General features: G+C 39.7%; 1 protein-coding gene across 2 annotated transcripts in view; it reads left to right on the forward strand.

The window, feature by feature from the left end:
* Positions 1 to 26623, forward strand: part of rptor (regulatory associated protein of MTOR, complex 1) — a 287332-nt gene that overhangs the window by 110108 nt on the left and 150601 nt on the right. For both annotated transcript variants that reach the window (XM_052141047.1, XM_052141048.1), the window contains exons 5-6: positions 17963 to 18121; positions 18538 to 18684. In XM_052141047.1, coding sequence (XP_051997007.1) covers positions 17963 to 18121; positions 18538 to 18684 — 306 coding nt within the window. The remainder of the gene's footprint in view (positions 1 to 17962; positions 18122 to 18537; positions 18685 to 26623) is intronic.

A 26623-nucleotide genomic window follows, 5' to 3' on the forward strand; every position in this document is an offset into this window, starting at 1 on the left:
CAGTGTTTCTCAACTGGTGGGTCACAGGTCTGTTCAGACTGGGTTGCGGACAACAGGGAAAGAACAATGCCATGGTTCTCCCATTGAAGATATTCCGGCGGCCGCAAAAGTGATGGCCTATTTAGGACTGCTGTGGCAGATTTAATGATAATCTCTCAATCAGCTAATGGCTTCTCACAATTGATCACAATTTGTGTGCCTCTGTTTGTCCTCTCGCCTTTTTGAGGATTGACCACAGGTAGGGCTGGGACAACATGACGTCGACGCAAAAATACGTCGACGCAAAATATGCACGTCGATTCGTCAGACCCAAAACAAAGATGGCGGCGCCGGAGAGTAGTAGCAACACGAGTGGCTCCTCAGACTATCAGAAGTGCAAGGCGGCATGCACTCGTTCCTCTAAAGTATGGGAATTCTTTAATTTAAAAGGAAACAATTCCGTGATATGTCGTCTTTGCAAAATGGAGATGGCCTTCCATTCTAGCACCACGGCAATGCACCAGCACCTGAAGAGGTGCCACCCGGGAGCAGCTGCAGATGACAGAGCACAGTAAGTTTTTTTCAATCCCCACTTTGCACTCGATGTTGGAGTAGGCTATAATACGTTGTCGACACCTAAAGTTTTCACTTATAGCTATTAATAATGCGCTTATAGCTCTGAATGTCATGAAAAATACATAGAGGACACTGACAACGTGCTGACAGACAGGACCAAGCAGGTAACATGTAATGAAGTCTCAACTTTCAAATTTGGTCAGTCAAAGAAAATTAAACCATAAATAGGCCTACTATTTTGTGGCTCTTTAATGTGTCGTGACAGATTGCCTCAGTTAAAGCTGCTCGTGAACCGATCATCTTTTCCTTGGTTAATTTATAGCATCAAATAGGCTAAACATGAATGTAGCCTACATCAGAAGGACTGTTGTTGTCTTTTATTTTGGAATTTTAAGAGCAATAAACATATATTGCAATGTAAAGGAATTCATGTTTTTTTCATTCAGATATGTAAATCAACAAGTATAAATTGCTATTAGTCAATTAATGGGGAGATAATCGAATAGGACTGAAAAAAATTGAATGTTCGATTAATCGATGCATCGAAAAAATAATCGCTAGATTAATCGTTTAAAAAAATAATCGTTTATCCCAGCCCTAACCACAGGTTCTCTATGGGATTAAGATCTAGGGAGTTGCCTGGCCACGGATCCAAACTTTCTATGTAAATGACCTGTGACATGGTGCTCCATCATGCTGGAAAATGCACAGATCATCACCAAATTGCTCCTGGATTGTTGAGAGAAGTTGCTCTTGCAGGACGTTTTGATACCATTCTTTATTCATGGCAGTGTTTTGGGCAGAATTGTAAGAGAGCCCACTCCCTTGGATGAAAAGCAACCCCACACATGGATGTTCTCAGAATGCTTCACTGTTGGCACGACACGGGACTCATGGTAGCTTTCACCTTTTCTTCTCCGGACTATCGATTTTCCAGATGTCCCAAACAGTCGGAAGTGGGCTTCATCAGAGAAAATAACTTTGCACCAGTCTTCTGCTGTCCAATCCTTGTATTTCCTGCAGAATTTCAGTTTGTCCTTGATGTATTTCTTGGAGAGAAGTGATTTCTTTGCCGCCCTTCTTGACACCAGGCCATTGCCCAAAAGTCTTTGCCTCACTGTGCATGCAGATGCACTCACACCAACCTGCTGCCAATATTGAGCAAGCGCTGCACTGGTGGTGACAAGATTCCGTAGCTGACTCCTCAGGAGGAGACAGTCCTGGCACTTGCTGGACACTCTGGGATGTCCTGAAGCCTTCTTTACTGCAGCTGAACCTCTCTCCTTGAAGTTCTTGATGATCCGGTAAATGGTTCTTTCAGGTGCAATATTCTTTGCTGCAATTTCCTTGCATGTGAGGCCATTTTGATGCAAAGCGAAGATGGCTGCACTTCTTTCTTTTGAGGTAACCATTGTGAACAAGAACACAATGATTGGAAGCACTTCTTCCCTCCTTTTATAGCAATTAGTCTGCTCTTATAATCCAATCAGAATGATAAAGTGATTTCACCTGACTAGTACTCGTTCACACTTTCCCAGGTGCTGCTGATATGATTAGTGAAATGATTTTATCTGGTCATTTTGTGCCAGGGCCATAAAACAGTGAAATTTGGGTTTTTGTGATAAAGTTAATTTTTTGGCCAATTAAGCTTTTTACAGTTATTTAAAATGCATCTGATCACTCTGCACAGTAATCTAGAAACATTGTGAATCAAAACCACAACAACTGAAGCAGAAAACTAAATTTTTGTCACTGCCAATACTTTTGGCCACTGCTGTAGAGGGGGCTCTGTAGTGCCAAATAGAAAATGGCCATATTCAGGAGACTCTGTGTCACATCCCTTTTCAGCTACAGTCACCAAACTTTGTATATACTGTATGTAGATCAAGCCGGACAACTTTCACACCACAGACATTAGCTCTGCCCAACAGAAAGTCAGCCATTTTGGATTGTTTGAAAATGGCATGCTCTGGAATTTGAAATACTCCTCATAGGGAATTCATCTGAATGGCACTAAACTTCGGCAACATCATGCCAAAACATTGAAGATGCTAAATTTTTAACAGATTTCTGATGTCTCAAACGGTGTCTCCATTGCAACGTGATAAATTATTAGAAAGTATTGTCTCATATCTTCTGCGATATCTTCCATTTACTCAAATCATTTCACAGTTTTTGATGCATTGTTTTACTAAAGCCCCCTGGAGAAAACAGTGCTTGGGCCCATTGATTGCTGCTTGCAGCTCTATTTATTATTATTATTTTAGTTTTCCCAAATGAATTGCATTTTTGAAGGCCTAACCATACACGAAAGCAGAAGTGGCTGATATGGGTTTCAGAATTAGGTGCAGCAAATGCCTCGATAGCACCACCAACAAAATTTGAACGATGTGCGCTTTATGCTACGTTTCACCTACATGTACGAAAATCGGTACACCTGTGTAACATGCAAATACCTAAAAAAAAAAAAATGTTTTTTGCCATTTCCAGGTCATGTACTTTAACAAACTCATCATCGACATCATATTCATTCAGTCTAATCTAAAGGCCTTTGCAATGCTAAATTGCGAAGCTTTTGAGTTTTATTTTGAATGGCGTTTCTGTGGCTAAAAATATTGTCAATTGATGCATGTCGTAGTACTTGAAAACCACGAACAAAACTATGCAACATAAAAGGAAAAACAACCCGGGATACATTAAATACTGGTTATGTTTTACTATGGTGGGTCACCACTTGATTGCCAATGTAAAATCTGGGTCCTGAAGCAAAACCAGTTGAGAACCACCGAGTTGAAGGTACAGACAGGAGTAGTCCGTCTGTGCTGTCGTGCACCTACATTATATTTTAATTGTTAAAAATCAGGACATCACTTTAAAAGCTCACACAGCTGATGTTATTTTTCATTTAGTAGTTAATTTAACATGCTATGCTAACATGTAAACTAACATGCTTTAGTTATATAACATGTTATAGTTACATGCAATTTTTTATCATGTTTATAATTCAGTTTATTATTATAATTCTGTTAGCGGTCTTATTTTCATATTTTGAAAAGGGAGACTTTTTTTTTTTACATATACTTCAATTAAAAAAATGGTTTCAAGTTTCAATTATAAATATAGCTGTAAGCTATAGCTGTAAGCTGGCTTCTACATTCATAATTGCCCAATCTGCTGAAGTAGATGGCATTTAACCCTCTGGGGCTGAGGGTGTTTTGGGCCCTGGAGAAGTTTTGACATGCCTTGACATTTTGTGCTTTTTTCAGTTGCTTAACATATTAATGGCTAAAGTCTGATAACACTGTATTCAGCACAAACTGGGCTGCAATAATATGTGAGCAACATGTGTGTACATGTTTGTATTTTTTTGAAAATAACGCTTATGCATGGTTTAAAAAAACAAAAACAAAACATTTAAGTCACTGAAATAAGGTCATATAACAGATACTAAACATTTGTCCACAAGCCTTTTGAGAACTGGATCTTGTAGCCTAGAGTTTTTGCCATTTAATTATGTGAAAACAATCCTGATCACTCATTCATACAAAACAATATACTAATTTAACTTTTGTATGAGACTTTTAGTGTTAGAAAGGTCATATGCGAACTATCATGAATATTGATTGTAATTCACACCTGAGGAGACAAAGTCACCTCCCCTGGGCCTATCAATGATGAATGTTACAGAAAGAGAATGAATGTGAGGAAGCTTAATGATCAAAATCAAGTTTTAAGTTAAAAGTAGTAATCTGACTATACATTTTCTTTACATAAAGACTATATTTAATTTTAGATCTACACTACAGTTTAAAAGTAGTCATCAAGACTGCATTTATTTGATCCAAAATACAGTAAAAACATTGATATTGTGAACCCTTTTTACAATTTAAAAGAACAGTTTTCTATTTAAATATATTGTAAAATGCATTTGTGATCAAAGCAGAATTTTCAGCATCATTACTGCAGTCTTCAGTGTCACATGATCCTTCAGAAATAATTATAATATGCTGATTTTGTAATATGGGCATATTTAAAGTGCATTTTACTCATTTAACCTAAACATATATTTGCAAGCACAAGCTTTGTTGATGATAATGAGGCAGCATAAACACTATTTAAAATATAATCTAAACATTCATATTATTTTTATATCATATTACATATAATTTTTATATCATAAAGCATACAATTTAAATGCCTGCTTTAGCCGAAACAGCATTTAAATGTAACTAAAACTTGCTTATTAGGACATATTTAAAATTTCAGTACTCTGAATCCTGGCGAAAGCTCACCCTTTTTATTTTCTTTATTTTACAAAAGCACAAGGTTTTGTTGTTATTGTGAGTGTACACAAATAAAAGTAGACCCTTTATAGTCTTAATGATGTCTTACACTTATCTGTGTGCCCCTAAACGACAGAGAATTTTATGTTGTTTCCGCTGCAATGACGAAAAAAATCCAGCAGGACGCGCCGGCACATCCGTCGACCCCAGAGGGTTCAAATAAACTTAAAAACCTAAATATAAAAAACTTTGATATTTCACACTTCGTGCTTAGTTTCAAATGAATACCTCACATCGGTTTGTGTAGTCACATATGGCCTAGATGCATGAGTAGACATTTTTAAACGCATCCGAAGCTCAAATCTGACCCAAAAATGTTTATCCGCAAATGGTCAGAACCCCAAACAGCCCCTGTGTGACTAACCTTTAGAAATGACTGGCTTTTTATCTATCATCCATTGTTTGTCTGATACAGTGAAAGGGAGCTTCAGTCCAGTAAGATGAAAGAAAATCATCTGCAAAACTTTATCAAATACTTTTAAAGTCTTAATACAATTTTAAGGAGTAAAAATTACAATTAATTTTTTCTTTGGAAATACTAAAAGTACTAGTATTCAGTTTAAGTTGCACTTGAGTAAAGAACAATTCCCCCAATATAATATTTAAGTAATTAAGGACAATTACTCAATTACTTTACACCCCTGCTTATTAATTTATTTGTCGCTTTGGAATCACCACCAGAAATTTACATGCACAAAAACGGTATTTGGGTTTGTCACAAAGAATGCTATACAAGAAATGTATTTAGAAAGCATCTAAGAGAAATGCATGATACTATAATAAGTGTGACCGGGAGCAAGCACAGATGCAAAAATATATTTAATCAAACAGCGTTATACTTCCAAGAGTTAATAGATTGTTTTCTGTTCCATTGCAGTATGTACAAAATGTACACCGGTCCACCTCTAGCGGACCTGGGTTTGGATCACTTCTGTGCACTGGGGAAAACTGCTTTCATACCAACTAACCCCCCACCCCCCACACACACACACTAAAAGTATTTCCTCATGAAAGATACTTTGCACACAGCAGTCGACTGTCCTGTAGTGTTGGACATGAGCCAGATATACACAGCACGCTCCCAAACACCATCTTTGCACTCAGCTAGAGTTATGTAACCCCCACCCCCCCACACACACACACACACACTGACACTTAGACCAGCTGGGGAAGACGAATGAGGTGTGGTTCACACTTGGAGTCTCAATTCAAACAAGATTTTTTGTCTTGTTTTTGGCAGTATTGCCAAAATAATGGACATTGCAAGAAATGATACAGCATAGAATAAATATGTGATAAAATATGACTACATTTTATTTTAGTTGGTTGAGCCATAAAGTTTGGTATTATTTTCTCAAGTGTTGGGAAGAAGATAGATTGAATGTTTTGATAGTGGTCACAGTGTAGTAGGAGGAAATGTTCTTATGTTTCTACAGTTCTCTGTGTGCACGGGGAACACGGTTTCTCTTCAAATATCTGAAAATATCTGTCTGTGAAGGCCTCTCTCAATGGCTTTTGGATGGTCACTGAGTATTTTATCAATGTCAGGAATGGGTATATGTATGGGCCTGATTTGTACAATATTGGCCTGCATAATCTAGAGGCACTCATGACAAAAATTAATTAACAGAATTTTTATAAACCATACCGTTTTCGAATGCCGCTTCAACAATTTTGATGAAGAGCATGCAAAATTGAACTTGAGGCTATATCTCTGCAATGCATTTAGGGATAAGGACAAAACTTGTTACCTGTCATCATCATTAGGCCTTGAGGCTACCTGCAGCATTTTGGTGCACTAACCATACTGGTCAGGAGATTGCAAAAATATATTTGTTTGGCTTATAACTTTTGAACACTTTGCCAAAAAATTATTAAAATTGTCTTTTTAGATCAAGTGTTACATACATAGTCGAACAACACCACATTTTCCTATGTCAGTCATTTTGTATTTAGACATAAAATTTTGTATTTAACAAACTACTTTGTTACAAAACTTGGTATATGTCTTTGGCACCTTGCTCTGAAGGGACTCAAAACGTTTTTCTGTTTCTTAAAATTATAATAGCTATTGACTCCTTTTGCCCACAGTCATGCGACTGGTCTTGGTAGATTCTGTGGTTCATGCCGGGAACAATGATACCAATTATGTCATGCTCGAGCAAACTTCTTGTCCGCCATGTAAAAATGTTTTGAAAATGCTTTGTTAAATGTTTTGAAAACCTACTTTTTCGTACTCCGCCTAGACTATTTGTCTGATTTGCACAAAAATTTTAATTTTGTAAAATTCTGGAGGCACTCGCAACAAAGTTATTCACAGAATTTTGATAAACCATACCATTTTCGAATGGCTCTTCAACAAATTTCATGAAAATTGAACTTGAGTCTGTATCTCCGCAACGCTTTGAGGGATTGGGACGAAACTTGGTAAATGTCATCACCATTAGGCCCTGAGGTTACCTGCAGTGTTTTGTTGCACTGCCCCCTACTGGTCAGGAGATAGAGAAATTGCTATTTTGGCTTATAACTCTTTGACCGTTTTCCTGCATGATAACCATCATGACAAGATGCAACTTGAGCAGTTTCAGAACAGTGCCACTGGACAAAAAATCTAATAAGTAGCTATTTTATTTATTTTTTTTTTTAATGATTAAAAATGTACTTTTTCTAACTCCTCATACACTGTTCATCGGACTCAAAGTTTCACGAAGTTTCTTTGTGATAGTCTAGGCCTGTGTCACTTATTAGAAAGTTCATATTCTTATTCTGCTGTTGAAAGTTATTCAGAGCACCTAATTTTATAATTCACTAGTGATTTAATAACAGCTGCACCCTGTTTGATTGACAGGCATTATATGTATGGCAGATGTGTGTGTGTGCTGATCATGAGCATGTTCCAAAAAGCACTGAATTTTCTTAATTTGTATATTTTAATTGTATTATTATTAATCTATTTCTATTCATTGTTGTTTTTTTTTATTGTTTTTTTATTACTGAATGTATAAGAACTTGAAACCATTCTTCCATAATTAACAAATTAGTTAGTGTTATTATTCATCAAATTTCACTACCGACTACTGAAATTTTGGTATTGTAATAATGTTTAGCCTTTACTGTACATGATGAAAAAGTACAATCCATTCCATAGAATTGTGAGCATCCCTGCTGTTAATGATGGCAATGGAGGGTTTCCTTTATTTGACCACCATACATAAAATCATATGTAATATGATTGCAAATGATAATTATCATATGACAGTAGCCTCCTCCCCTAACAGTGCAATTTACATTTCTGTTGCAGAGAACTGAGTCGATTGCATATGTACACTATTAAAATGGTCATTGGTCATTATTTTAGAAAAGAATATACAACATAATCTTTGACATGTTACTTGAATATTCTTTTTTCTCTCCGGACAAGTTACTTTTTCACTCTGAGAAGTGAATGAACAAATTACTTGTCTGAAGAACAAGCACATGACAATGCTTAATGTCAGGCCCTGCCTACAGACCATTTATTATGCACCTGTTCCAATTAAGTTAGAAGGTAAAAGTGTTGCAGAACTTGAGAGCTTGTAGATTTAATTTGAGAACGTGTATAGTAAGTATTTGCACAAGCAAGTCACACATTATACAAGTCAAAGTTTCCTTTTGCTTCGTTACGTGTATTTTGTATCCACAGATGAGAACCAGCCACCCCATTTTCATTTCATATCTTTTTAATATCCTATGTTGTTTACAGTCATTTGGTGATCAAAAATATAAAAAGAAACATTATTTCCAATCATACATTGTAAGGATGAGTGAAAAACAACCGTGCAACTTTTCTTTCGTTAATAGTGCTGCTCTCATTCAACCGTAAACGCTTCTCTTAAAGAGACAGTACCAAGTGATTGCACATTAATGTAAACTCGATGTGAATCGTGCAGGTGCATGTAAAAGCATTCAACAAAATGTAGTAATGTAGTAAGTGTTATAAATGTGTGAATACATTCATATTTAAAAGTACCATCATACATTATGAAATATTTTAACTATAGAAAACACTGTAAATATGAAAGTATTTCACAAACACATCTTTATAAAATCTATGCAAGGGTTTATTTAGTTTATTTATTTTGCATTGTAGTTTTGATACAGTAGCACTTAAATTATTATTTGTTTAATATTTTAATGTTCTATTTTCATTTGGTTCCAACATTTTTTCCAACCTTTCAACTGATTTCACAACAGATTGTACCATTATTAAAAATGCATGTCAAATTGATGACATCATATAAATTGATAGAATGTGAAATTTGTACACACACTAAAATGTGATTAAAAGGATTAAAAAGAGATAATTTTTTAATGGTGAGTAAAAACAAAAAATATATAAAAATATATGAAAAGTGATTAAAAAGATTAAAAGCAAAATATGAAAATAAAACAAATTATAGTCTCACAAACTACATTGCATGAAATCATATTTATGAAAACTAATATATACACACACACACACACACACACACACACATAAATACATACAGTAGTGGCCAAAATTATTGGCACCATTGGTAAATATGCGCAAAGAAGCCTGTGTAAAAATAATCTGTTTTGTTTAGCCTTTTGATATAGACTGACTGATTGAAGTAAAACAATTGAAACAGGGGCAAGATCTCATTATTAATTAAATATTGTTCTCCAAAATGTATTGGCCATAATTATTGCTCCCCTTTTATTCAATACTTTTGGCAACCTCCTTCTGCCAAGATTCTGAGTTATAAGTCTTCTTTTATTATGCCTAATGAGGTTGGAGAACACCTGGCAAGGGATCTGAGAGCATTCGTCCATACAGAATCTCTACAGATCCTTCAAATTCAGAGGTCTATGTTGGTGGACTCTCCTATTGAGTTCAACCAACAAATTTTCTATGTGGTTCATGTCAGTGGACTGGGAGTGCCATGGCAGAATTTTGTTGTCAGTGAACAATTTTTGTGTTGATTTTGATGTTTGTTTTTGGATCATTGTCCTGCTAGAACATCCAGCCAGGTCCCATTGTAAGCTTTCTGGCAGAGGCAATCAGGTTTGGATTTTGAATCTGTTGGTATTTGATAGAGTCCATGATGTCATGTATCCAAACAATATGTACAGGACCTCTGGCTAAAAAAAACAGCACCACGACATTCAAGATGCAGCAAAACATTTAACTGTGGACATTGGGTACTTCCTCTCTGTGTACACCAAACCCATCTCTGGTGTTTGCTGCCAAAAAGCTCTTTTTCTGTTTCATCTGACCATAGAACCCAGTCGCATTTGAAGTTCCAGTAGTGTCTAGCACACTGAAGATGCTTGATTTTGTTGTTGGATGAGAGCTTTTTTTCTTGAAACCCTCCCAAACAATGTGTGGTGATGTCTGATTTTTCACAGCCTGGAAAGAAATTGGTACTTTTATTCACCAAAGTGGCATTCAACTGATCACAATATATTCAGGACATTAATAATGTGAAAATTTACTTTTAGAATAAAAAATAAATAAATAAAAAAAAAAAAATAAACTTTCAGAACTACTTCAAAGAGTTCTCAAAAAAACCTCCATATGCAGCAATGACAGCTTTGCAGATCCTTGGAATTCTTGCTGTCAGTTTGTTCAAATACTCAACTGCATTTCATTGTCTTGTACTCTACTGTCTACTTGTACTCTGCACAATGAAAATAAAGTTGAATCTAATCTAATCTAAACCCCACACTTCCTGTAGCACTTTTCGGGCACTTTACAGTCTATCTGATCCCACAAAAGCTCAATGGGGTTAAGATCCATAACACACTTCTGTTGTCATTGTCTGTTTCTTTGACCACTCTAACCTTTTCTTTTTGTTTCAAGCAATTTCAAGCTTTGTATAGCATTCATTCCTCAAAACAATGATTGACTGACGAGTTTCTAGAGAAAGTTGTTTCTTTTTTTCCATTTTTGACCTAATATTGACCTTAAGACATGCCAGTCTATTGCATACAGTGGCTACGGTGCCATACTAAGATGGCACCGTGAATGGCCACCTCAGTTTGTTGGTGCGCTTTTTGTCTTGTTTTGTTTATAAATACAGTGTTTTGTCAGAATACCGGGAGAGAAGAGCTCATGAACATCAGGGTCACAACTCAAGATTTATTTCCTACTTCTACTGTCACATCTGTGGAATTACTGGACATTCTGGTCAATGGTGCCCTCACCTTTGCACATTCAGCGAAATGCCGGAGGAGAGGGAAACATGCCGGCGCGCTTGTGCGTTTCCGCAGATCTCGCACACCGTTGCCAGGAATATTCCTCTCTAACATTCACTGAGCAACAAACTGGATGAACTTTAGCTCTTGGTGGGGAAAAACAGAGACTTTTATTCCTCTTCGATTTTGTGTTTCACAGAAACTTGGCTGTGTGGACTGATACTGGTCTCTTAGCTGCAGCTGGCAGGATTCCAACTCTTCAGAGCGGATTGCCACACGGAACTCTCAGGCAAGACGAAAGGTGGAGGAATCTGTTTTTACACTAACCTTGGCTAGTGCAATGATGTGACAGTGATCCAACAGCACTGTTGTCCTGATCTGGAATCTTTTATCATAAACTGTAAACCCTTCTTCTCCCGCCTTGAGTTTGTCTCTTTCATACTGGTCAGTGTTTACATTCCACCACAGGCCAACGTGCAGGAAGCGCAGTGATTGCTCTCTGACAAGATACTGTGTGTGTGGAGTGGACAAACCCAGACTCCTTAGTTATTGTCTTCGCCGACTTTAACAAAGGTAATCTCACTCATGAACTCCCCAAATACAGACAGTTATTAAATTCCCAACCAGAGAGTAGAACGTTCTGGATCACTGTTAAACTACAGTAAGCAGTGCCTATCATGCCGCCCCCCACCCTGCACTGGGTCACTCTGACCACGCCATGGTCCGCCTGATTCCTGCATACAGGCAGAAATGAAAACTATCTAAACCTGTTGTGAGGACATTAAAGCAGTGGACTAGTGGGGCTGTGGAGGCTCTGCAGGCATGCTTGGGCTGTACTGATTGGGATGTATTCAGGACTGCTACCAACAGTCTGGATGACTTCACAGAGGCTGTGACATCATACATCAGCTTCTGTGAGGACTGCAGTGTACCATCACGCACCATGGTGCGTTACATCAATGACAAACCTTGGTTCACTGTCGAACTCAGACAGCTAATGTTAGAGAAAGAAGCGTTTAGGCCTGGGGACAGAGACATGTTCAGAATATCAAAGTACAGGTTTAGTAAGGCGGTGAGTGACGCTAAATGGTTGTACTCTGAGAAACAGTTGTACAGCTGCAGTTATCAGCCAATGACTCTCCGTCTGTCTGGAAAGAGCTCAGACAGATCACAAACTGCAAGCCTAAAGCCCCCCACTTCGCTAACAACTTGTGCCTGGCCAACAGCCTGAATGAGTTTTACTGTCACTTTGAAAGACAGTGGGGCATTCCTGTCACCATCCTCCGTGACACCATTGATCAGCTCCAGCCCTGCTCCACCTCCCCCATCACAGCAGGGGCCTGGTCCTCTCCACAGCTCCTTACCGCAGAGGCCCCACTCCACCCCCACCACAAGAATTACTCTCTTAATCATGGAGAGACGTAAACAGACTATTTAAGAGACAGAACCCAAGCATAACAGCTGGGCCAGTCTCAGTCTGTCCATCCACCTTGAAGCACTGTGCTGATCAGCTGTCTCCAGTGTTCACAGACATATTTAACACCACACTGGAGACATGCCATGTTCCAACCTGCTTCAAGCCCTCCACCATCATCAACCCCAAAAAAAGGACCACAGGACTTCATGATGTCAGACCTGTCGGCCTGACCTCTATTGCAATGTGGTAATTTGAGGGCTTTTGCTGTCCCACCTCAAAGTCATCACTTATCCTCTCCTGGACCCCCTGCAGTTTGCCTACAGAGCTAACAGGTCAGTAGACGATGCAGTTAACATGGCCCTCCACTTCATCCTCTAGCACCTGGACTACCCAGGAACTTACGCAAGGATCTTTTTTGTGAATTTCTGCCTTCAACACCATCATTCTGGCTCTGCTGCAGGACAAGCTCTTCCAGCTGAGTGTTCCTGAATCCACATGCAGGTGGTTCACAGACCTGACTGATAGGAGGCAGCATGTGATGCTAGGAAAACATGTCTCTGACTCCCGGACCATCAGCACTGGTTCCCCTCAAGGCTGTGTTCTTTTCTCTCTACATTTCTCACAGCTGCACCTTCAGTCACCAGTCTGTCAAGCTCCTAAAGTTTGCGAATGACACCACCCTCATTGGGCTCATTGATCATATGGTGACCAGGTACAGTCCGAACAACTTGGAGCTCAATTCTGTGGAGATGGTAGTAGAATTCAGAAAGAACCGAGGCCCACCCACTCCCATCATGACTCTCCAGTTGACACTGTGGTGGGAACTTCCTGGGAACCATCATCTCCCAGGACCTCAAGTGGGAGTTGAACATCAGCTCTCTAATTAAAAAAAGCACAGCAGAGGATGTACTTCCTTCAGCTGTTCCTTCAGTACAGCTGAAGTTCAACCTGCCGATGACAATGATGGTGCACTTCTACTCCATCATTGAGTCCAGCCTTACCTCCTCCATCACCATCTGTTACGCTGCTGCCACTGCCAAGGAAAAAAGCAGACTGTAGCGTGTCATTTGTTCTGCTGAGAAGGTGATTGGCTGCAATCTGCCATCTCTCCAGGACCTGTATTCCTCCAGGACCCTGAGGCAGGCAGAAAATATTGTGACTGACCCCTCCCACTCAGGACACAATCTCTTTGAGACACTCCCCTCCAGCAGGAGGCTACGGTCCATTAGGACCAAAACCTCATGCCACAGGAATGGTTTCCCATCTGCAGCTGGCCGCATAAACAAGGCCTAGGACCTTGGTGCTGTCTGATGCTGTCTTTTATCCCACCTCCATAGACACTACACGTTACATTAAGTTAGTTTCCACATCTGTCTAGCATCAGTGTAAAGAACATTTATATGGTCTATTGCACTTTTTATTATATTCAAACTGTGATCTTTTCTGTGAACTGTGAGGAACTGTGAATAGTGAACATTTGCTCATTTTATGGTTCATATTTTGCACAACTGTATAGCTCCTTTATTAAAACCAATCAGTTTACTTTTTCTATATATGTTTTATCTTAAATATAGTTTATTATTTATCTTACTATGTTTATAGTTTATTGTTAATGTAGGCATCAAACACCAAAGCAATTTCCTTGTACAGTTTGTGAAAACTTACATGGGAATAAAGTCAATTCTGATTCTGAAATCAAAAACAAACACAAATCTTAATTTAACGACACAAACATAAACAAAATTTAACAGTATTCAGCAGTGTTTGATATAATGCAAGTGATTTTGTAGTACTAAATTAGCAATTTCGCATGATTACTCAAGGATAAGGTGTTGGAGTGATGGCTGCTGGAAATGGGGTCTGTCTAGATTTGATCAAAAATGACTTTTTTCAAATAGTGATGCTTTTTTTTTTTTTTTACATCAGTAATTTCCTGACTATACTTTGTGATCAGTTGAATGCCACTTTGGTGAATTAAAGTATCAATTTCCTACCGAAACAACAAAATCTGCACATTATTCCAAACATTTGGCCGTCATTGTATGCGTATATTATTATTATTATTATTATTATTATTATTAACTTCTCAGTTGCATTATTATCTTTTTTTTTGTTTACAGTCTAAATTTTAAACTCTTGAGTAAAAACAAAAATGTACTTGCCAATGGTGATTAATTCTTCAATGTGTCTGTAGAAGGTTGCTTGAAATGGTTGATCTCATCCAGTAGGAGGAAAAAGGTTTCTTCTTAAAGATAAGGTGACTGCAGGGGAATTTATGAAACACACAAGAATATGTCAATGTCTTTTCAGTATATCTCTTTTTTATATTTGATTCCAAATGTAGACATTTTCCATTTCGATTGTTTCATTTGAGTTAATCAGTTCTGTTATGTACCATATGATCATTCCCCCTGAATCTTTGCCCAAAGTTATTCCTCTTAGTTTAGTTGATGGTAGAACGTCTGGAAAGCCAGTGTACAAAATCCCTTGTCTATTGCCTTATATTGTCAGAATATTGAATTTATCTTTAAAACCTGGATGACGTGTCTTAATGCCAAAAGTAGAGGACCTAAGGCCCTGAACATTCCAACATAAGATTTTCAATGAATATGAGTGCATTTTCTACAGCTGTTGATGTTCTAAAATAAGACAACATCAATATATTGCATTGATAAACGAAGTTCAATAATTAGAACAATCGTTACATTTAATTTCACATAAAACAATGTACTAAACCTTTAGGTGAGAACAGAGCAGGCTTAGCTTTTTCTGGATCTCTTAGAGCAACTTGGTGAGGGGTTCCTGGTGATAGAGGTAGGGTAGGAGTGGTGGACTGGTGCTCTGCTCTGCTCTTGCTGCCATGGTGTTGCTCCTGCAGTGTGCCATGTGGATGAGGCAAGAGGGCTGATGGGGCCTGGAGCCTGTAACAGGATTTTTCTGTTTGGGCCTGAGGTGGAGTGGCCTGGCGCTGGGAACTTGTTGACCCTGATGTGTTTGAGGGAGATGTTGTAGGGGGTATCTGGGATGTCCAGTGTTGTGTCCTTGCAGTGGTGGGGCTGCGATTGATGGCAATGTCCTTAAGATGGGGACTGCCTTTCATAGAGGCTGACCCATCCAAGAGTGGAATTTTGAGCCAGGTGTACATTGGGCTTCAGAACACAGTCTCTTGACACTCTAGTGTTTCATGTTTCTGATAGTGTCTGGGTGGAATTTAGAGTGCAGCATTAGGGTGGAGATGATTATTCTGATCTTTGGGAAGTTGGAGGATGCCTTTTCTTTCACTTGCATGAGAGATGTGGCTACTCACTGCTGTCTTCTCAGGTCATTGGTACTGATGCGGATAATGATGTGGCTGGTGTAGCCCAGCAGCTCCAGAGCCTTCTGGCTGTTCGGAAACCATACTTTCTTGATGTGTTGTCTGGGGACCAGTATAGTTTCCTCAATACATTTTCCATTGGAATCAATAAGGAGAGCAATCTGAGGCTGTGTTTCACTCTGGGGTGGTGGCATCTGTGGGAGGGAAACAAGGATCAGGAGGGGTGGTGGAGGTAGAAAGTATGTTAGTTGGCTGTACTGTTGAAGAGGGAGGGGTCTGTTCTCTCTTATCTTACTGGAAACTCCACCAGCTGATGCAAGGAATCACTGTAAAAAATAATTTTGTTTGTAGCACTTACCATTCAAGAATTATGGCCCAGAATGTAATTTTTTTGTTGTTGTTGTTGTTGTTTTGTTCACTATAGTGCAATCTATGGGCCAATTGGGCCGATTCCATGAGTATGGCTGGCCAACCAGAGTACTACCATTCCCCAAAGTTTCAAGTTTCTAGGTTTGGTCTGCACAATCAGTTTTAGGGCATAATAATAATAATAAAAATAATACTAACAATTACAATAGGGTTTAATACAGGCTTAAACCCCTAAATACAACTGCAAGCAGCGATTAATGTGGTTCAATCCTTTAAGGTCCTTTAAGTTTATGTAATGGATATGAATTAGACAGTCTGTTAGCATGTAAAACAATGATAAAGTGCCTTAATTTTTAGAAACGTCATGTTAGAAGCAAATTATTTAGTATTTTTTACATTCCTGACTTTCATAGCACCACCAAGAGGCATAGGTAGGCAGTTTTTTTCATGTGTGCTAAAACTGACCTCCTACATTATTATTTTTTTTTTTTACATCAGTAATGGCATATTGTTGCAACAGTGGATGGAAAGTAACATTTGATAAGCATTGATATTGGGACTCCAGAGAATCTTTCTGCACTGGTTTGGTTCCGATCGGGCAAACGGCCTAGGACTAATTTTAAAAAGGCATTTTTTTTTTTTTTAAATAATCTCAAATATTTAATGAACATTTTGTTTCACACCAATGGTACTAAGGAAAGCTGTTCATAATGAGGAGATCTACAATATGATATGAATAACATTTTTCTTTGTGAAACAGTGTTACAACAATTTGCACGGATGTAAAACACGATGGCACCTACTGGTGGCCAAAGAAACTGCATGCAAAATTTCAAGTCGATCGGACTAATGGTTCCATAGTTTGAGCCATTTTTAGATTTCTTTTATTATTATAGCACTACCAAGAGTCAGAGGTGCGCATTTTTTTGTGTGTTTCCCCAGAATGACCCAATACATAAGTGAACCAAATTTGGTGATAATACCGTTATCCATTCAAAAGTTAACTGTTTTAGTAAAATTGGCCGTTTCCATTACATATATTTTGATGTACCATTTAACGATAAATAAAAATGTAAAAATTCCTTTGATACATTTTCATATTGGGACTCCGCTGAATCTTTCTGCATTGTATCAGCATATATTTTTTATAAAAAATCCAAAATAGTGGGAAAACAAAAGGGTGAAGCAAAAATTTTACCACTGGCAAAACTCTATGTAATATATTATTCAAGGACCCAGTAGCAGTTGTGGAATACATAATGTCACCTCATACATTCGCTTCACGCTCGCCCCGTGCCTCATAACTTTCACACCGCTCCACGCAACTCACATTACACCAACCCCCCCAACCCTCTGACCAACTTTCCCGGAGCTCTACGTGGGGCATCAAAATGGCCAGCGGCAACCCTATTTGGAGGCTACTGCTCTCACTGAAGTGTTTTCTTCACTGTTTAAACTGTGCATTGCTCAAACAGCTGAAGTTTCACTTACTGCCCTCTGGAGTAAACAGGTGGTACTACACGCTTGCATTTCTCAGGAATCTTCCTTGTTATGATGCGATTAATTGCGTAAATTTTTTTAACGCTTTATTTTTGGCTAATCGCACTGAATTAATGCGTTAAATCGACAGCCCTTATATATATATATATATATATATATATATATATATATATATATATATATATATATATATAACAAATATATATATTTGTTTTTTGTTTTTTTATTTATTGTCATTTTTATTTAATATTCTCTCTCTTCTAGGCCCGCTATAAGCAGAGTTTGGACCCCACAGTTGATGAGGTGAAGAAGTTGTGTTCTTCACTGCGGAGAAATGCCAAAGAGGAACGTGTTCTCTTTCATTATAATGGCCATGGCGTCCCACGCCCCACTGTCAATGGAGAGATCTGGGTCTTCAATAAGGTAAGTCAAAAACGAGCAGGAAAACCAGGTGAGGCCTCATCATGTACTCTCATGATAGGTTCTGGCCAGCAGTCTACATTCCAAATTCATCCCATAGGTATTTAGTTATGTTCAGGTCCAGCCCAGTCAAGTTTTCCCACACCAGACTAACCATTTTACAGGTAGCATCCAATGAGAGTGCCATGTTGACTCACTGACCCCATTTTGCCTACAATGTTTGTCTAATGAGATTGATTGGTTAGATACTTGATTGTATGCTGCTGATAGTAATGGGTGTTTCTAAACTTGTCAATTAGAAGGGAGTGTATATCTTAGCCATGTAGGGTTCTTACCAAATTCTTGTCTAATTTTGTTTTGTTTTGAGCTGAACTACTAGGTTTTCAATACGAATATCTCCCCCTCCCTCTCTCTCTCAGAACTACACCCAATACATCCCTCTTTCCATCTATGACCTGCAGACGTGGATGGGGAGTCCCTCCATCTTCGTGTATGACTGCTCTAATGCAGGAATCATCGTCAAGTCCTTCAAACAGTTTGCGTTGCAGAGGGAGCAAGAGCTTGAGGTGTGTAATATCAGATGCATGCATTAATTGGCACACATCACCATGGTCAAATGGCATACAATTTTGTTAATGTCTGAGGAAAAACTACTTTAAAATGTAAAACTCCTTTCTGAGGTGCCAAACCCCCAAATAAAAGTTTTAAGATCATTTGAGACATTTTATGAATATGAAATAGAGACAGATCAGAGATGAAGATAAGCTGAACCCCAGAAAATTATTCTCATATGAATTGTTTTAACCTTGCTTAAAGAGCTAGTTTAATTCTTTATTAAATTGTTGCCTTTTACAGTTGTTTAATGTCACTGTATTAAAACCAAGATAAATTAATATAATATTATCTACAAAATATTATCTGTTAAAAATCTTAACTTTTAATAAAGTTTATAGTTTATCTTTTTTGTTTTATTTTAACTGTTAGATTATATAATGTTAATTAATGTATAAACTTGTATAGAAACATCTTGAATTAAATTCATATGTATTTTTATATTGCTTTTCAAAATATATTTTGTTCTAAAGTATCTTTACAGAGAATATTGCTTGAAAAAAAACTCAGTGAGCAGACTAAAGGTGATAGACCATTTTTTAACCACAAAACTCTGTGCACATTTATTTTTTTTTTATCTCTTATGGTTAAAAGATATGTCTGTCAATAGAATAATATAATCGTCATTAATTAAAATTTCTTCAACCAGTCTTTAGAATGAAATAGTCTGCAGAATCAAACTGGGGGATCCCTGGGCTAGTTCACCCAGTTGGTCTGTGAATTACAATACAATGAAAGTGGTATTCACACTGTAAAGTTCCAAAAACGTTGTCACGTTATGATTGGTCAAAAGAATTGATAGCATTGAACATTGGATCACTGTTATTGTATACACCGTCAAGTTCTAAAATCTTTGGAATGTTATGATTGGTCAAAAGAACTAATAGCATTGAATGTTGGATCACTGTTATTGTATATAAAAGAGGAGCCTAGACATTCTGCTAAACATCTTATGTGTTTCACAGAACAGTATGATGGTGAGTAAATTATAGACATTTGGGTTGAACTATGCCTTTAATAGTCATGCAATCTTTTAGAAAAATGACAGCATTTTACCATTTCCTCCACTTATCTTATCTGTCAGTCATGAAAAAAAAATTCTTAAGCTTCTTAAATACACTGCTGACATGCAAAATCAGAGGAAGTGAGGTTAGGCACTCGAGAGAGAAAGGGAGCCAGACTGATGGTTGGAACATGTTTGTAGAAAGTTGCACAATAAAAATAAAACGTATTGGTAAAAAAATCACCGAGCAAGGATTGAGCCTGTCCTAAAAATCCACCATATGCTGTTACTGTCACGATGGGAAGTCAGGAGAAGGCAGACGAAGGTTGAGGATCCAAATGCAGCTATCTTTATTAGTAAACAAACATAAAGGAACACCCTCAATGGGGAAATAATCAGAAAACTAGAAAACACGGGCAGGGGAAACATTCCAGGCTAACATCATACAAAACACATTCATTAACAAACAACGACCGACAGAGACTGAACAAACAGACAGGGTTAAATACATGAACAAGGGAAAAAGGGGCCAATGAACAAACAGAACTCAAACAAGGTAACAAGGTGATGAACAGAAACCAATGGCAAATTAACGAGGGCAGGTGAAAACAATGAACGGAGAACACGAACGCTAACAATAAAACTATGGAAGTACAAGGGTGACAAAAGTGAAAAACTAAGGAATTACAAAAGTGACAAAAATGACAAACAAAGGGCAACAGTGAAACAAGACAAGGTAATAGAAGAAACTACAAAGGACTACAAAAACCAAAACAGGAAACAGGGACTAAACTAAGCTTCAACATGAAAGCACAAAACAAAAGACAACAGTGAACATGACAGACAACAGTTAACATGACAGAACCCCCCCTCAAAGGATCGGATTCCAGACGATCCTAAAAAAAATAAATGACAAAAAAAAAACACAAGAAACAAAGTGAGGGACCCAGGGGCAAACAGACAGACCAAAGGGGGCACAAGGGGCAATCAGGCAGTCCGAGGAAGCAAAAGGGGCAAATAGGCAGTCCACGGGGGCAAAAGGGGAAATGAGACAGTCCACGGGGGGCACAAAGGGCAGACAGGCAGACCAGGGAGGCGGAGCCGTAGAAAGCTCTGGAGTCTCTGGGTGCAGAGCCGTAGGAGGCTCGGGGAGAAGGGCCGTGGAAGGCTCGAGAGGCGGAGCCCTGGAAGGCTTGAGAGGTGGAGCCCTGGAAGGCTCGAGAGGCTTGCGGGGCTGAGCCGTAGGAGGCTCGGGAGGCGGAGCCGTAGGAGGCTCGGGGAGAAGGGCCGTGGAAGACTCGAGTGACTTGAAGGGTGGATCTCTGGGAAGCTCGAGAGGCCTGAGAGGTGGAGTCCTGGAAGGCTCGAGATGCTTGAGAGGCGGAGCCCTAGGAGGCTCAGGAGGAGGAGCCGTGGAAGGCTCGGGAAGAAGAGCCATGGAAGGCTCGAGAGGCCTGAGAGGCGGAGCTCTGGAAGGCTCGAGAGGCTTGAGAGGCGGAGCCCTGGAAGGCTCGAGAGACGGAGCGCTGGAAAGCTCGGGAGGCGAGCTCTGGGAGGCTCGGGAGGCGGAGCTCTGGGAGGCTCGGAAGGCGGCGCTCTGGGAGGCTCGGAAGGCGGCGCTCTGGGAGGCTCGGAAGGCGGAGCTCTGGGAGGCTCGGAGGCTCGGAAGACGCTGACTCTTGGACGGGTACGACCACTGGCGCTGGCTTTTGGACGGTCATGGCTACTGGTACTGGCTCTTGGACGGTCATGGCTACTGGCACTGGCTCAGGGACGGTCATGGCTACAGGCGCTGGCTCAGGGACGGTCGAGGCTACAGGCGCTGGCTCAGGGACAGTCGAGGCTACAGGTGCTGGCTCAGGGACGGTCGAGGCTACAGGCACTAGCTCAGGGACGGTCGAGGCTACAGGCACTGGCTCATTGACGTTTGAGGCTACCGGCACTGGCTCACTGACGTCTGAGGCCACAGGCGCTGGCTCGGGGACGGTTGAGGGCTCAGGCTCGCTCACCGTGGCTGACGAGGGCTCAGGCTCGCTCGCAGTGACATGCGTGGGCTCTGGCTCGCTCACAGTGACATGCATGGGCTCTGGCTCGCAGACCGGGGCAGGCGCGGGCCGGGAGGCGGAAGCCCGTCTTCTCTCCCTCCTCCGGGCAGACGAAGTGGGCCGTGCTGGCTCATGGAAGGCGACTGGCGTGAGGGTGACCTCGTTGACAGGTGGGACTGGCGTGACAGGAAGCACCATGGGTGACTGGAGAGTCACCACTGAGGGAGGCGAGGTAGGGTCCTCCTCAGCGACGTCCACGGTTACCGGCCAGCCGCAGACCCGCAAAGTCGTCTCCACGAAGCTGCAGAGAGTCCACTCGTGCGTTGTTGGTGGCAACCGCTCCCTCAATGAGGCATTCAACTTGCCCCTGAAGTAGATCAACAGGGCAGAGTCCGGGAAGTCAGAGACGCTAGCCAGTTTGAGGAAGTCGCCAATGTGGAACAACACCGGTCGGTCCCCTTGCTTTAAGCAAAGCAGCTGGTAGTTGGCCTGCTGGACCGCTGGATCCATTGTAACGGTCGGTCGTTCTGTCACGATGGGAAGTCAGGAGAAGGCAGACGAAGGTTGAGGATCCAAATGCAGCTATCTTTATTAGTAAACAAACACAAAGGAACACCCTCAATGGGGAAATAAACAGAAAACTAGAAAACATGGGCAGGGGAAACATTCCAGGCTAACATCATACAAAACACATTCATTAACAAACAACGACCGACAGAGACTGAACAAACAGACAGGGTTAAATACATGAACAAGGGAAAAAGGGGCCAATGAACAAACAGAACTCAAACAAGGTAACAAGGTGATGAACAGAAACCAATGGCAAATTAACGAGGGCAGGTGAAAACAATGAACGGAGAACACGAACGCCAACAAGAAAACTATGGAAGTACAAGGGTGACAAAAGTGAAAAACTAAGGAATTACAAAAGTGACAAAAATGACAAACAAAGGGCAACAGTGAAACAAGACAAGGTAATAGAAGAAACTACAAAGGACTACAAAAACCAAAACAGGAAACAGGGACTAAACTAAGCTTCAACATATAAGCACAAAACAAAAGACTACAGTGAACATGACAGACAACAGTGAACATGACAGTTACAGCTGTCTGCTCAGGCATGATGTTTTTTTTTTGCATGCTATATCCGAGATGGATCGATGGATGGTGGAAAATCCCATATCAGTGGGGAAACTGTTTGTTCCAAAAGTTTGGAATAATGTACAGATTTTGCTCTTATGGAATGTATGGTACTTTTATTCACCAAAGTGGCATTCAACTGATCACAATGTGTCAGTCATATACAGTCAGGACATTAATAACAAGAAAAATTACTATTACACTTTGAAAAAAAAAAGTTCTGAACTACTTAAGCTACCTCAAATAGTTCTCATCAAAAAGTCCTCCACGTGCAGCAATGACAGCTTTGCAGATTCTTGGCTTTATAGCTGTCAGTTTCTGTAGCTTTGAGTGTTAGCTGTCATAGCACTCATTTCCATTCATTTTTTGTCCAATGTCTGTTTTTTGCACACTCTAACCTTTTCTCTTTGGTTTACTGTTTCAAAAGAGGCTTTTTCTTTGCAATTCTTACCATGTGGCCTGCACCCCTGTGTCGTCTCTTTACTGTTTTACATGAAACTGGTGTTGAGCATGATAAATTCAGTGAAGTTGTCAGCTGAGGACATTTGAGGCGTGTATTTCTCAAACTAGAGACTCTGACGTTCTTATCCTCTTGTTTAGTTGTACATCTTCCAAATCACTTTCTGTCCTTTTTAAAACCAGTTTTTCTTTGTCTTTGAAGATTGTAGTTTACAACTTTGTAATAATTCTTCAGGTTCTTTTTTTTTTTTTTTTTTTTTTTGCAATTTCAAGCTTTGTATAGCCTTCATTCCTCAAAATAATGACTGACTGGTGCATTTCTAGAGAAAGCCATTTCTTTTTTCCCATTTTTGACCTAATATTGACCTTAAGACGTTCCAGTCTATTGCATACTGTGGCAACTTAAAAACAAACACATCACATTGTGATGGCTTGGTGACTCGGTCAGAGTATCTCCAAACCAGTAGGTCTTGTGGGGTGTTCTCGGTATGCAGTGGTTACGACCTACCAACCGTTGTCCAAGGAAGGACAACCATTGAACCGGTGATAGGGTCATGGGTGCCCAAGGCTCATTGATGTGCATGGGGAGGGAAGGCTAGCCCATCTGGTCTGATCCCACAGAAGAGCTACTGTAGCACATATTGTTGAAAAACTAATGCTGGCCATGATAGAAAGGAGTCAGAACACACAGTGCTTCACAGCTTGCTGCATATGGGGCTGCGTAGCCGCAGACCAGTCAGAGTGCCCATGCTGACCCCTGTCCCCACCACTGAAAGCACCTACAATGGGCACATGAGTGTCAGAACTGGACCATGGAGCAATGGAACAAGATGGCCTGGTCTGATGAATCATGTTTTCTTTTAGATTATGTTGACGACCGGGTCCGTTTGCGTCGTTTACCCGGGGAAGAGATGGCTGCAGGATGCACCATGGCAGTGTGATTTTCTGGGCAATGTTCTGCTGGAAACCATGGATCCTGGCATTCATGTGGATGTTACTTTAACACGTACCACTTACCTAAAGATTGTTGCGGACCATGTACACCCCTTCATGACGACAGTATTCCCTGATGACAGTGGCCTCTTTCAGCAGGATAATGCGCCCTGCCACACTGCAAAACTTGTTCAGGAATGGATTGAGAAACATGACAAAGTGTTAAAGGTGTTGATTTGGCCTCCAAATTCCCCAGATCTCAACCCGATTGAGCATCTATGAGATGTGCTGGGCCAACAAGTCTGATCCATGGAGGCCCCATACGAACAACACTTAAAGGATCTGTTGCTAAAGTCTTGGTGCCACCTTCAGAGTGCTTGTGGAGTCCATGCCTCGACAGGTCAGAGCTGTTTTGGCAGCACAAGTGGACCTACACTATATTAGACAGGTGGTTTGATCGGTGCATACATTGTATGTATGTATTTGTGTGTGTGTGTGTGTGTGTGTGTGTGTGTGTGTGTGTGTGTATAATATGCCATAATATCTGTGTAGTGAAACTAACATGTTGTAAATAAAATTGGGCAAAACATTGTGCCTTTTTACTGTGGACATTTTTATATGGCTTAAGTGTGCATTGACAATTCATTATTAGACAGTATACATACAGATAAAATACATTGAATGCTGAAGTTTAAAATCTCAAAACTATTATATTCTCAGGCTGCCATTCAGTATTTACAAGTATACCTGGCTGTACTTTGCTGAACATACATATCCTTCTTAGTCCTTATCACGCACATGATGGCGGTTTCATTTTTGACACTGGTTCAGAAGAAAGTGTTTGAGCATTTTCAGGCAATGCAATGAGACATGGCAGCTTGCCTGTAACTCTCCCATACCTGGTTCATGGCTTGCGGCTGAAGTCTACATGTTTTTCCACTTTTTGTTTTCAAGCCGCTAGACTGCAGTGAAGTGACCAGGGTCAAATTATACCTCTGCAGTGTTAAACTATGGACTTTGAGAGAAAGGAAAAGTGATGACGGTAAAAACGATATGGGTACCTATCCTCCGATCAATCGGTGAAGAGGGTAAAAGGGGAGAAATGAGGGAAGAGAAGAGAGGTGATTTTACTCGTTCAGCTATTTGAGAAGAGCTATTATTGAATTGAACCAATGCCCCATGCTTGGTCTCTCTCTCTCTCTCTCTCTCTCTCTCTCTCTCTCTCACACACTCACACTCACACACACACACACACAATTTTTCATGAGTATAGTGAACAATGTGAGTTTTCAAAGGCTGGCATAATTGGTCATGTCTTGCTGAAAAGAGATAAAAATAAAAAGGGGAAATCCCAGGGTAATTATTCATATCAATATGTGTGGTCATATGCCGTTTTAGTTAAACTCAGAACAGTTGCAGTTCTTGAATTATTTAGGACAGAGCCTAAAATCAAGTTGTTGTGATAATTACACAGCTACACAATAATGTAGTGGACCTCACACAAGAAACCAAAGTATGTGGAAAGTGTTGGTTATTTTAATAATCTCTAGGATTTTGTGAAATTCTGCCTAAGCTTTGTAGCCTCTTACTGTATTATCATCAAGACACAGTTGTAATAAAATGAATTGTATTTACAAAAACATATAAACAGTAATAACTATTTTGTATATTTTATATTTATTTTTAATTATTTTGCTAAAGGTTACTACTGAGTGTAAGAAAAATAAAGTGCATAGGATGGAAAGATATACATGGATTGAGTTGGATGTAACTATGGCAATTGACAATAATATTATGGTAATAATAACTATGACTATTTTTGTTATCCTATGGAAATATGAACTGCTTTTTTCTGTTAAATAATAAGGTGAAGAACTTCTAGACAACAATTTCTAAATAGATAATTCAAAGACTATTTGCTAGACATTGGTAATATAATGGACATTAGATAATCATAAGATGGTAATATACACTAATACCAAGGTCTCTTAAAAGAAATTTGGATAGTGATATTTGCATTTTGATTGATCAAGTGATGAGCTTGTTGATGCCATCGTCTTCCACTGGTTTTGATGATTCGTGTTGTAGTGGGACAGGGGCTGTATTCCGTTTCAACAGCCTTGAACACAAAGCGCTAAGGAATGCTTGTCTCTCCTGAAACATCGAGATTGCAAGGACCCTCTCTATGAAGCCTTGATGTTGGTGCAGATGTTCCTTTATCTGAAACACACAGATGTAGGACATTTTAAGAAAAGGTTTACTCGCAAGAGCTTAAGCTTGTTGATAGTTGTGTCTGTTATTGTCTCACTTGCA

This window comes from Xyrauchen texanus, chromosome 13, assembly GCF_025860055.1.
Source record: "Xyrauchen texanus isolate HMW12.3.18 chromosome 13, RBS_HiC_50CHRs, whole genome shotgun sequence".
Taxonomy (NCBI): domain Eukaryota; kingdom Metazoa; phylum Chordata; class Actinopteri; order Cypriniformes; family Catostomidae; genus Xyrauchen; species Xyrauchen texanus.